This window comes from Convolutriloba macropyga, chromosome 8, assembly GCF_964194025.1.
Source record: "Convolutriloba macropyga chromosome 8, txConMacr16.3, whole genome shotgun sequence".
Taxonomy (NCBI): domain Eukaryota; kingdom Metazoa; phylum Xenacoelomorpha; order Acoela; family Convolutidae; genus Convolutriloba; species Convolutriloba macropyga.
The window spans coordinates 23,148,381-23,160,872 of NC_134475.1; the positions used below are offsets into that span (position 1 = coordinate 23,148,381).

General features: G+C 36.7%; 1 protein-coding gene across 2 annotated transcripts in view; it reads left to right on the forward strand.

Annotated features, from left to right (window-relative positions):
• The first annotated feature begins 7,346 nt into the window (after window positions 1–7,346).
• The window catches only part of LOC142344016 (uncharacterized), an 84,245-nt gene continuing 79,099 nt past the window's right edge, over window positions 7,347–12,492 (forward strand). The window contains exons 1-3 of one of the 2 annotated variants that reach the window (XM_075395460.1): window positions 7,347–7,578; window positions 7,748–7,881; window positions 8,189–8,325. In XM_075395460.1, coding sequence (XP_075251575.1) covers window positions 8,219–8,325 — 107 coding nt within the window. In that variant the 5' untranslated portion in view covers window positions 7,347–7,578; window positions 7,748–7,881; window positions 8,189–8,218. Of the gene's footprint in view, window positions 7,579–7,747; window positions 7,882–8,170; window positions 8,326–12,492 lie in introns of those variants that run through there. The other variant, XM_075395459.1, reaches the window with a different exon arrangement.

Here is a 12,492-nt window from a genome sequence, read left to right on the forward strand (position 1 = left end):
ATATGTCAACAGTTGATGAAACTACAAATTCTATTGGGTGCGACAAATGTGGTTGCTGGGTACACCACACATGCACAAAGATTCCAACTGAAGCGTTGACATACATGTCCACCGAAGGTGTCTTCTGGTTTTGCAATGAGTGCACTAAAGCCGTGAAGAAGCTTGTGAGATTGAAGACAACCACAGAGATGGAATTCAAGGAAAACGTAAGCAACAGTCTACAGGAAATCAAATCGACACTGTCATACCTGAAAGCTAAGTCAACTACCCCTGTAATTCCTCCCCAACCAAACCTGCTTAATGTCAACAGTGAAAGCTCCCCAAAGATAGATACCAGCTTGGAAATCAAAATTTCGGGTATACCAGAATTTTCCTCGCAACCAAATTCAAAATATTCGGACATTATGCAGCATGAGATTAAAGAGACTCAGCGAATCATTGATTTTCTTGGAGAAAATGAAAACACAGTTTCGAATATCAGACGATTAGGTAAATTTACCAAATCAAGTTCTAAACCAAGATCGCTGTTAGTGACTTTCAACAATTCCTGGACGGTAAGAAAATTGATTGCAAACGCTCATAAAATTAAGTACTTTAATCAAGACAATGGAACAAAGATCTTTGTTAGCAAGTCTCTGACCAAGGAAGAACAAACCAAAGAGAAGGAATGTCTGATCAAACGGTATAAACTAATTAACGAAGAAGGATACCTGCGCAACAAATTTCGAATCTTCAATCAGAAACTCTTCTATGATGGGACTGAAATTGAGGTTTGTCAATGGTGACTAAATGTTAAACAGGAATCCGAGGAATATCTCGAGTCATTTGTATTCAACATACGTAGTATAATCAATCGAGATAAACGCACTAAACTTGCTAACTACGTAATTTCAAGAAGTGTAGACTTCTTCATGCTTACAGAGACTTGGCTTCATTGCTCATTTCACGATAACGAACTCTTTCTTCCCAATTATGCAATATTTCGATCAGAAAGAAAAGCTGATAATAACACATCGAAACACGGAGGTGTTTTGATTGCTATCAAGAATACTTTTGTCTCCAGAGAAATTCCCCTTTATACAAGCGTTGATGGAGGCGTCCTAGCATGTTCCCTCAGTTTTAATTCTCGGGATATTTTACTTAAGTGTTTTTATGCCCCACCGAACTCATCATGTCCCAGTCCTTACGCTATATCACCTCAAGATCGTTATCTACTGTTTGAGGAAATCTTTACACTGTCAAAGTCCTTCTATTCAACAATTGTGTATGGTGATTTCAATTTGCCGGAAATTGATTGGCACGATTACTCAGCTAAGAACTCAGATACACAGAAATTTGTTGACCTAATTAGCTTTTACAGCTTTCAGCAAATCATTGATTTCCCCACTGCAGCCTCAGGTATCCTTGATCTCGTCTTAGTAAACCCAAAAACAGAAGTTATATCCTGCAAGAAAATTTGTTTGTTATCGAATCATGATGCAATTACCCTTAAAGTTAGTCCGAAACCTAAGCTCCTCATATCTAAGGGAAACAAAGTCAAAGATAGTTTACAGCTTCTGTAAGGCTAGATTTGATGAAATGAATAAACAGATAACTGAATTACCTTTTCATGGATTTTGTTGGAGTAATTTTAATGTTCTGCTTGAACAGTGGTACGATTGGATTAGACCCATAATATTTGAAAACGTTCCAAAAAGGACAATGCATCGATCTCAATTATCACCGTGGATTAAACCGCCTACGTCAAACGCCATTAAGCGCCTTGAAACAGCTAGAAGGAACAATGCAAACAATCTAAAGAAAATAGCAATGCTAGAGGGCATTGCTGAAACGATGATTGAAGAAGATAAAGCAGATTTTGAATCAAATTTAGCAGCGTCCCGATCCACTGAGAAACTTTTCAAATACTACAGAAACTTCAAGTCGACTGCGATTCCAAGCTCTGTCTCCTTTAAGAACGAAATAGCCAATGATCCTGTTCGTCAATGCTCTCTTTTCTCACAATATTTTGCTTCAATTTTCAAAATTTCTTCCAGCTTCGTGCCAAACAATTCGCCTCCGTTGCTACCTTTATTCACAGATTTTGACATTTCCCAACAAACGATTGAAAAGATATGCGAAAATTTAGATGTTCACAAAGCAAAAGGTCCGGACGAAATTCCTGCAATTGTATACAAAAGATGTTCGAGGGCAGTCAGTAAATCCCTAAACCAAGTTTTCTACAAAATAAAAAAAATAGTGCTTTTCCAGGTAGCTGGAAAAACTCAATAGTCGTTCCCACCTACAAAAAAGGTTGTAAGTCTAATGTAGAGAATTATAGGCAGGTTTCTCTTACAATTGCATCTAAAATTTTTGAACGTTGTTTGTTTACGTGTCTTTACCGGCACTTAGAACCAATTTTCCATCAAGCTCAATATGGATTTCGAAAAGGTCGCTCTTGCGTCGTTCAGCTCTTGGTTTACCTAGAATCTATCTATAAATCAATTGATTCAAAAGAAAACATTGACATAATTTATACTGACTATGAGAAAGCGTTCGATAATGCCGATCACGGTATTCTCTTAACAAAACTATTCAATCTTGGTGTTCGCGGGAAAAATATCAAATTATTGCAATCTTATTTAATCGGAAGGACGCAAAGAGTTAGAATCAACAGTCATTTTTCTGAAAGCGTTAAGGTTACAAGTGGAGTTCCACAAGGATCTCTTCTGGCATCTCTCTTCTTTGTAATCTACGTCAACGATTTACCAGAAACTTGCAGAGCTGTTGTTCCTCTCCTCTGTGCCGACGACGCTAAATTCATATCAGTTAACAAGTCCAGTCTTATCTGTCAAATGGATCTTACTAGAGTGATGAAATGGAGTGAACAACACAAACTTCCCTTAAACGTTGAAAAATGCTCTCATATCTCAATGTCTAATTCCATGCATCACTTCCGTTTCTCCGGAACCTTGATTGAAAAAGTACACATACAGAAAGATTTAGGAGTTTATGTAACAAAGGATCTCAAGTGGGACATCCACATAAAAAAGTCCGCGAGCAAAGCGCTCGGAGTTCTGTTCATGTTAAAAAGAAGCTTACCACGCCTAACTCCGTCAGTTAAATTAAACTTGTACAAATCTATGGTATTGCCCGTTTTGTTATACGGAAGTGTTCGTTGGTTTGCTAATGTAACAAACACAAAAGTACTCGAAAGTGTTCAGAAAAAGAGTTTGAAATGGATCAACAACACGAGCAATAACAATTATAAAGAACTGCTTTGTTTTAGTCGTATCTTACCGCTTTCTTTATATCTACAATTACAGGATTTACTTTTTCTTTCAAAATCTCTTACGGGTCACTTCAACTTTAACATTGACCAATTTGTCTGCATGAGGAACACCACACGCTCATTACGTAGTGACAACGATCTGAAATTCGACCATTCCAAACCACGTCTTGAAATTTGCCAGCAAAGCTTCTTCTATAGAACTTGTTCTCTTGTGAATAGACTTCCACAGAGTTTACAATTTGGAAATGCAGCGGGTTTGAAAAGTCGACTGCTCAATTTTCTGTGGCATCATTTTGAAACGAGTTACAATGAACTAGTCAGCGATACGTGGAAAATTTAACAGCAACCATGGACAAAGAAAGGGGACACGGTCCCCGCGCCCGACGACATCGAAGGGCCAAATCCCTACTACTACTACTACTACTACTACAAGGAGGCTCGGTTATGTGCGATCGCACATAAGGTTCCGACCCCGCTCATCCACAATTTTGGCATAATTGTCTACCAAATGAGGAACAGGTAGAAAAACCCAAAAATTAAAGTATTTTGAAAAAAAAGGTGTATGAAAGAAAAGATAGCCTCCAAAGCAAATAACTCTAAGTAAAAAATGACGCTGTAGATTGATGAGATATGCCAATATTAAGAAAGCGAGTCAAGACGAACAGCAAAATCAAACAATAATTACATCAAAAACTTTGTCCGTTTTAAATGCAAAACTTAATAACAAAGTCAATATAGCCTCAGATAAAACTGAAATTAAACAAAATAACTTGCAATTCACCAGGAAAGATATAGGACGAGTCCATAATAGGGCTTGGTCACAAATAGACAATAAAGAACAAAAACAGTAAAAATTCGCTCTTCTTTTTAAAAAAAACAATTTCAAAGTAATGAAAACCATTGGAAATCAACTAAAATATCCCTTGGTTTACAATTACCAATGCCTCTATAGAAGGGAATTAAGAATCGTTGGTTGTTTCTAGCGGTTAACAAAGAACAACAAACGAAAAGTAAATTTAAACTTGCCAGAAAACACTTTCGAAGCCGTAAAGCCATGCATTGGCCCTCAAAATTTGTTCGAATGCACCTTCTTCGAACACCGATAATGTTGTATGCGACTTCTCATTAATGAAACTAGGTAACAAGTAGCGAAGAAAAAAGGCAAAAATGAGAAATACTTTTCAAAAAAAATTATTTCAAAGACATGAAAGCCATTAATTACAAAATGAAATAATTAAATAGGTTCGTTTATTCTTCGAAAGGAAGCCCTTGAGACCTGCAATTATCCAGAATATGTCCTGCGTCTGCTTAAAGAACGTCAAATCTGACAAAAATCAAAAATTAATTCACTTATTTTTGTGATAAACCCTTGTCGAAGCCAGTAAATTCAAAACGAATTCTTCAAAAACATTAGATTTCGTGACACCAATCCCTTTTGACACCTTCCCTCCAAAAAATGTCATATTTGGCTTGTAATTAACGAGACTAGGTTACAAACAGACATTAAAAGGAACAATATTGCGGAGTTAATGTGATTTTTTTGGAAAACATTTTTTTTCAGTCATGAAAGCCATCAGCTATCTTATATCAGAATATCAGCTTATCTATTTTTCCATGAAAAGCCAATGAAACCGGTCGGGTCATTGTTCAGGAATTTTCTTACGACTAAAAAGACAAAGTAAAAACGACAGTTAAAGACAAAATTTAAAAATTCAATTAATTCTTCGAGAAAGTATTGTCGAAGTCGCAAAAAAAACCATAATCTATATCTTTAAGATTTTTGATATTATCTATATCTTTAAGGTTTTTGATATTATCAATTTTGTTTCATTTCAAACACCAATAATGAGATATATGAACGGTCAATAACTTGAGAATGTGACAAATCTAAAAAACATGAAAAATGGGCAAATACCTAAAAAAAATTGTGAAATCTAGTAGTATCACAGCCAGAAAACCATAACCTAAGGCGTAAAACCGCAATAAAGATTGAATTTGATTTCATTAGAAAGAAGAAGCATTTTTTCATTGCTGACACTAAGCTACAAGTTGACCAAATTAAAAGAAATATGGAGGCAAAGTTCAGTAAGCCCTTTTTTTAATGTAAAACCAATTATTTTTAAAAATCAAAACGACCATTAGTTCTCCAGCAAAAAACTATAGTACTGTGGAACTACTTAGGATGCCAATTGCACCTTTCACTAATCAGCTTTGATTTGAAATGTTCTATTATTTAATTAATAAATCAAAAAAATCGATTTTTTTTTATAAAAAAGACCAACTTATTACAATCCGAATTTTTCGTACATTGCAACAGTCCAAGATTGGCCCAAAACTAGCTCTGCTAGTGCTGTTCGTTCATTAACAACACCTAATTTTTCGAATGTTATAGATATAGATATTTTCTTAGTTAAAAAATCAAATATGTGCTGGGTTTTTGATAATCAACGATTAAAGTGAGCAAGAAACGGTAAAGTTTTAATTATGGAGCACTCTCAAAGGAAATTGAAGTAGAAATAGCCCCCTTTGAGTCTATAAAAATTGTGTTAGTAGTGCTTGGGTGTGCACTTCCTGCAAATTTAATCAAAGTGGTTTAAAGAAACTTATTTCGTGCTGTTTTTGATGAGAAAGTCTGAATTTTGTGAAATATTTAGCCAGAATTTTCGACAAAAAATTAAAAAAAATAGCCGATGATGTTTTTTGTTTTTAAAATAAAATGAACCACACTTTCTTCAAAAATTTAAAGAAATTTGAGCAAATTTGTCAAAATTTTAGTAAAAAATTACGAAAAATGTGAATAAAAGCAACGGAATCCACTCTATTTTCTCAAAAGGTTAAACCTCGATAACTCCCTGTAAGAAACAAAAATAAAAAAAATCTTTTAATTCCATATTCTACGCCGGCCAAGCTTTTTATTGGTACCAGTCTCAACTCTCTACGATGAATATATTGATTGGCCAAAATTGTCTGAACAAAAAAACATCATTTTAGTATATAGTTCCTCCCCCCTCAAGAGTGGTCTGAACCATAATTCTCGTTCTAGTTCGATACAAATTATTTCAATTTGTTATATTGGTTTTTTCCAATTTTCTTTTACAGTTATGTGTAAAAAACGTACTCAAAAGCCGGTCTATTTTTCCATTAGTTCCAATTTTTCATTCTATTTTTCACTTTTTCGGACATGTTGGAACAGTTTATACCCCGGATTATTTTAATTTCTCTGCAAAGTGACAGAGATATCAAAATTTTGTAACTCAAAAATTGAAATGTGTTCAAATAACTGTTTTAGCAAATGATTATTTTTGAATAATTTCAATATCTTGATCCTGCTTATTTTTCTACTTTTTTTGGCAGAATTTGCTAGCAAAACTTTTAAGTTGCTAGCAAAATTGTTAATTTGTACTTGTTTTAGCATCGTTTCTCTCTGAGCAAAAGTTTCCCTCGGATATTAATTTTCTGAAAGGACATGCTTAATTTTTAAAATTTCGTTCTGTCAAAGAAATCGTTCTCTATTCCGGTATAATCAATAATTCATTTGTTTTTTTTCTCCAAACATGTAAATTAAAAATATAACCGAAAGTTTAAAGTTTACATGCCTTCAGAATAATCAGGAATTTAACTGTATACACTTGGTTACTCAAATTTTAGTTCAAAATTTTTGTAAAGGGGTGTTTCTCTACGTTCTTTCCCCAATTACGCAATTTTTCAAATCGCTGCAAAATGATCCCTCATCACAATTGGAGTCTTCCATGCATCCGAACTGTCGCTTGATTGCAGCTCCTCGACGTCATACGTAAATCTTCCTGGGGTTGCAAGACTTCCCGGGCTTACAATCTTCGTCTGTCATACAACCTGTTTTTCCCTGTTGCTTCTATAGAGGTCAGAGGGAAAATGGCCATGCATGTAATACTGCGAATTTTGAAACCATTTTCAATTCTTGATTTGAAGAAACGACAACGTCACCGTGTTAATTTTAACTCACGTGAAGAGCTTAGATGTTCAAGAGTTTGATGCAAATTTTGTCAATTTGCCGGTTTTGACATTTTGCCAGTTGTCTTAAAAAACTTTATCAAAGCCTTTCTGATGTTCCCGCTTTTGTCCACTTTCGTTAACCAAAAACACTGCTTGCAAAGAAAGCCAATTAACTACAATTACAGTGGTTAAATTCAAATTATTAGCACCCTCAAATAAATTTTGCTTGTTATCAAAAATTCAGTTGTTCTATTTTTTTTATCTTTGAGAACTCTAAAAATATGAAGTGAAACTCGTTCTACTCTTCAGTGTGCTTTTTCCGTACTAATTAAAAGGTGGATTTATTCTGTTTCGCCCCAAGTGGTTTTTTATGACCCCAAGTTAAATTATGTGTTGTTATACCGCACGTTACTATGTAAAAATATTGCACGTGCGCCTGGGGGTCATAAAAGATATATTCCCACTAAGCTGGGGGAGGGGGAGAAACAGAATAGATCCTAAAAGGTTACTGAAAAATATTAAACTAAGCTATAGCGATATCAAATATTTACTGAAGCACGTGTATTATGAAAGTGTGGAAAACCTAACTTACTTTTTGTAAACTTATTTGTAATTTGATAAACTTGCTGGAGTTTGGAGTAAGCGACCAGCTGCTACTGCGACTGAATTGAAACCAGGGATCTTTTTGCAATACCCCCCCCCCCCGCACCTGCAATATTGGCACATGATAATTTGAAATGTGTGTAGGATCTCCTCTCCTCTCCTCCAGTACTTTATCCACTATCACCCAAGTTACAGAGAAGCTGTCATTACAAAAAATATGACACGTCCTGTGTGTGTGTGTGTGGGGGGGGGGGGGGTGCAATTAAAATACACTCACTAAGTTGCGGTGGTGGGGGGGGGACAAAACGAAAAAGATCTAGTGTGTAAAAAGTTCGGGGGCAGTTATAAGGAAGGAAAATATCCAGAACCGGAATGTCTGCTGTAATGGATGCTAAGGAAGAATCCGAGAGTGTGCCCAAGGAAGAGACGAAACATCAGTCACTCTCCAACGTGACAGATATTACAGAATCAGCTATCAAGAACTCATTTTCATTCCCTTCTATTCTTCCACATCACATTGTTTAGAAAAAACAAACTATTTTTTGTAAAAATTTCGAATTTTATGTTTCGCAAAGCCCCCCCTTTAACCCCGTGTTTGCACTAAGTAAAAATATTGCATGTGCGCCTTGGGGGCGTAAAAGTTATGTGCCCACTAAGCCGAGGGTCCGCAATAGAATAGATCTCAAATTTCATTGTTTTTGAGGACATCCTCGATCTAGCATCATGTTAAATCTCTCACAGATTTCAAATACCCCCCCCCCCCTCGGATAGACTATGACTATCTGTGATTAGTATTACGGGGATCCTGTGATTACTATTGGGGTCTTCCTTATATAGACCCCAATTACGGTATGTATAGGTTACGTGACTCTGCTCGAATTCGCTGAGAATTTCTGGCGTTTTATCGAAAACCGCGTCGCGGTTCATGATATAAAGCCAGACTTTCGATGGAACCTTGCTTAAAACACGAAACGTGCACTGTTTAAAATGACGGAAGTTAACGGAAGCCTAATTCTGGCTGAGTATATAGGAACTTATGACACTCAAAAATTAAACCCTAGTCGGAAAAAAAAGTTTATCTTGCAAGATCTTGCAAGATTCTGGCAGAATCTTGCAAGACGATGCATCATCTTGCAAGAATTTCTTCCAAAATCTTGCAAGATCTTACAAGATAAACTTTTTCTTACAAGAATCTTACAAGATACACTTTTTCTTTCAAGAATCTTACAAGATACACTTTTTCTTTCAAGAATCTTACAAGATAAACTTTTACTTTCAAGAAGCTTACAAGATAGCCTTTTTTATTTCAAAATTGGTTTTTCGCCTCCAGCACCTATTCTTATGACCTATACTTGCAAAAAAAATAAAACGTTGCAAGATATGAATGTACACATATTTTGGCATCGACAAAAGTAAGCCGAGAAGTAAAAACATCAGAAAAATATTAATCTAAGACATCAGAAAATGGTCTTTCGATCTTCGTTTTTTAAAAACTTGTCCTGGTTTTTTCATTTCTGTTTTCTTGCTTTTCTGTTTTCTTGGCTTTCTGTTTTCTTGGCATTCTGTTTTCTTGGCTTTCTGTTTTCTAGGTTTTCTGTTTTCTTGATTGCTTCCGTGGCCGTGATGATTTCCGTCTTCAAGGTGATTTTTCTAAAACATATACAATATTTAAAAACAGGAACACAAAAAAAACGGGCACGATGTTTCCAAAACAGGAACACAGAAAAACGCAAAAAACGGGCACGATGTGCCCAAAACAGGAACACAGAAAAACGCAAAAAAACGGGCACGAAGTGCCCAAAACAGGAACACAGAAAAACGCAAAAAACGGACACGATGTGCACAATAAAACAATAGAGAGAAGAACGCAAAAAACGGTGCCCAAAACAAGAACACCAAAAAACGCAAAAAAAACGAGCACAATGTGCCCAAAACAAGAACACCAAAAAACGCAAAAAAACGAGCACAATGTGCCCAAAACAAGAACACCAAAAAACGCAAAAAAAACGAGCACGATGTGCACAAAACAAGAACACCAAAAAACACAAAAAACGGACACGATGTGCACAATAAAACAATAGAGAGAAGAACGCAAAAAACCGACATGATAGGCCCAAACAAGAGCACAGAAAAACGCAAAAAACGGGCACAATGTGCCCAAAACAAGAACACCAAAAAACGCAAAAAAACGAGCACAATGTGCGCAAAACAAGAACACCAGAAGACGCAAAAAAACGAGCACGATGACCCCAAAACAAGAACACCAAAAACACAAAAACGGACACGATGTGCACAAAAAAACAATACAGAGAAGAACGCAAAAAACGGACATGATGGGCCCAAAAAAAGATGCAGAGGAGAACACAAAAAAACGGACATGATGCGCCTAAACACGAACACAGAAAAAAGCAAAAAACGGACATGATTTGCCCAAAACAAAAACACCAAAAAACGTAAAAAATGGACACGATGTGCCCAAAAAAAACGATGCAGAGAAGAACACAAAAAAACGGACATGATGCGCTCAAACACGAACACAGAAAAACGCAAAAAGCGGGCACGATTTGCCCAAAACAGGAACACAGAAAAACGCAAAAAAAACGAGCACGATGTGCCCAAAACAAGAACACCAAAAAACGCAAAAAAACGAGCGCGATGACCCCAAAACAAGAACACCAAAGAACGCAAAAAACGGACACGATGTGCTCATAAAAAACAATAGAGAGAAGAACGCAAAAAACGGACACGATGTGCACAAAAAAACAATAGAGAGAAGAACGCAAAAAACGGATATGATGGGCCCAAACAAGAACACAGGAAAACGCAAAAAAACGGGCACGATGTGCCCAAAACAGGAACACAGAAAAGCGCAAAAAAACGAGCACGATGTGCCCAAGACAAGAACACCAAAAACGCAAAAAAACGAGCGCGATGACCCCAAAACAAGAACACCAAAGAACGCAAAAAACGGACACGATGTGCTCATAAAAAACAATAGAGAGAAGAACGCAAAAAACGGACACGATGTGCACAAAAAAACAATAGAGAGAAGAACGCAAAAAACGGATATGATGGGCCCAAACAAGAACACAGAAAAAAGCAAAAAAACGGGCACGATGTGCCCAAAACAGGAACACAGAAAAACGCAAAAAAACGAGCACGATGTGCCCAAAACAAGAACACCAAAAAACGCAAAAAACGGACACGATGTGCACAAAAAAATAAAGAGAAGAACGCAAAAAACGGACATGATAGGCCCAAACAAGAGCACAGAAAAACGCAAAAAACGGGCACAATGTGCCCAAAACAAGAACACCAAAAAACGCAAAAAAACGAGCACAATGTGCGCAAAACAAGAACACCAGAAGACGCAAAAAAACGAGCACGATGACCCCAAAACAAGAACACCAAAAACACAAAAACGGACACGATGTGCACAAAAAAACAATACAGAGAAGAACGCAAAAAACGGACATGATGGGCCCAAAAAAAGATGCAGAGAAGAACACAAAAAAACGGACATGATGCGCCTAAACACGAACACAGAAAAAAGCAAAAAACGGACATGATTTGCCCAAAACAAAAACACCAAAAAACGTAAAAAATGGACACGATGTGCCCAAAAAAAACGATGCAGAGAAGAACACAAAAAAACGGACATGATGCGCTCAAACACGAACACAGAAAAACGCAAAAAGCGGGCACGATTTGCCCAAAACAGGAACACAGAAAAACGCAAAAAAAACGAGCACGATGTGCCCAAAACAAGAACACCAAAAAACGCAAAAAAACGAGCGCGATGACCCCAAAACAAGAACACCAAAGAACGCAAAAAACGGACACGATGTGCTCATAAAAAACAATAGAGAGAAGAACGCAAAAAACGGACACGATGTGCACAAAAAAACAATAGAGAGAAGAACGCAAAAAACGGATATGATGGGCCCAAACAAGAACACAGGAAAACGCAAAAAAACGGGCACGATGTGCCCAAAACAGGAACACAGAAAAGCGCAAAAAAACGAGCACGATGTGCCCAAGACAAGAACACCAAAAACGCAAAAAAACGAGCGCGATGACCCCAAAACAAGAACACCAAAGAACGCAAAAAACGGACACGATGTGCTCATAAAAAACAATAGAGAGAAGAACGCAAAAAACGGACACGATGTGCACAAAAAAACAATAGAGAGAAGAACGCAAAAAACGGATATGATGGGCCCAAACAAGAACACAGAAAAAAGCAAAAAAACGGGCACGATGTGCCCAAAACAGGAACACAGAAAAACGCAAAAAAACGAGCACGATGTGCCCAAAACAAGAACACCAAAAAACGCAAAAAACGGACACGATGTGCACAAAAAAATAAAGAGAAGAACGCAAAAAACGGACATGATGGGCCCAAACAAGAACACAGAAAATCGCAAAAAACGGGCACAATGTGCCCAAAACAAGAACACCAAAAAACGCAAAAAAAACGAGCACGATGACCCCAAAACAAGAACACCAAAGAACGCAAAAAAAGGACACGATGTGCACAAAAAAACAATAGAGATATGAACGCAAAAAACGGACATGATGGTCCCAAACAAGAACACAGAAAAAAGCAAAAAAAACGGGCACGATGTGCTCATAAAAAACAATAG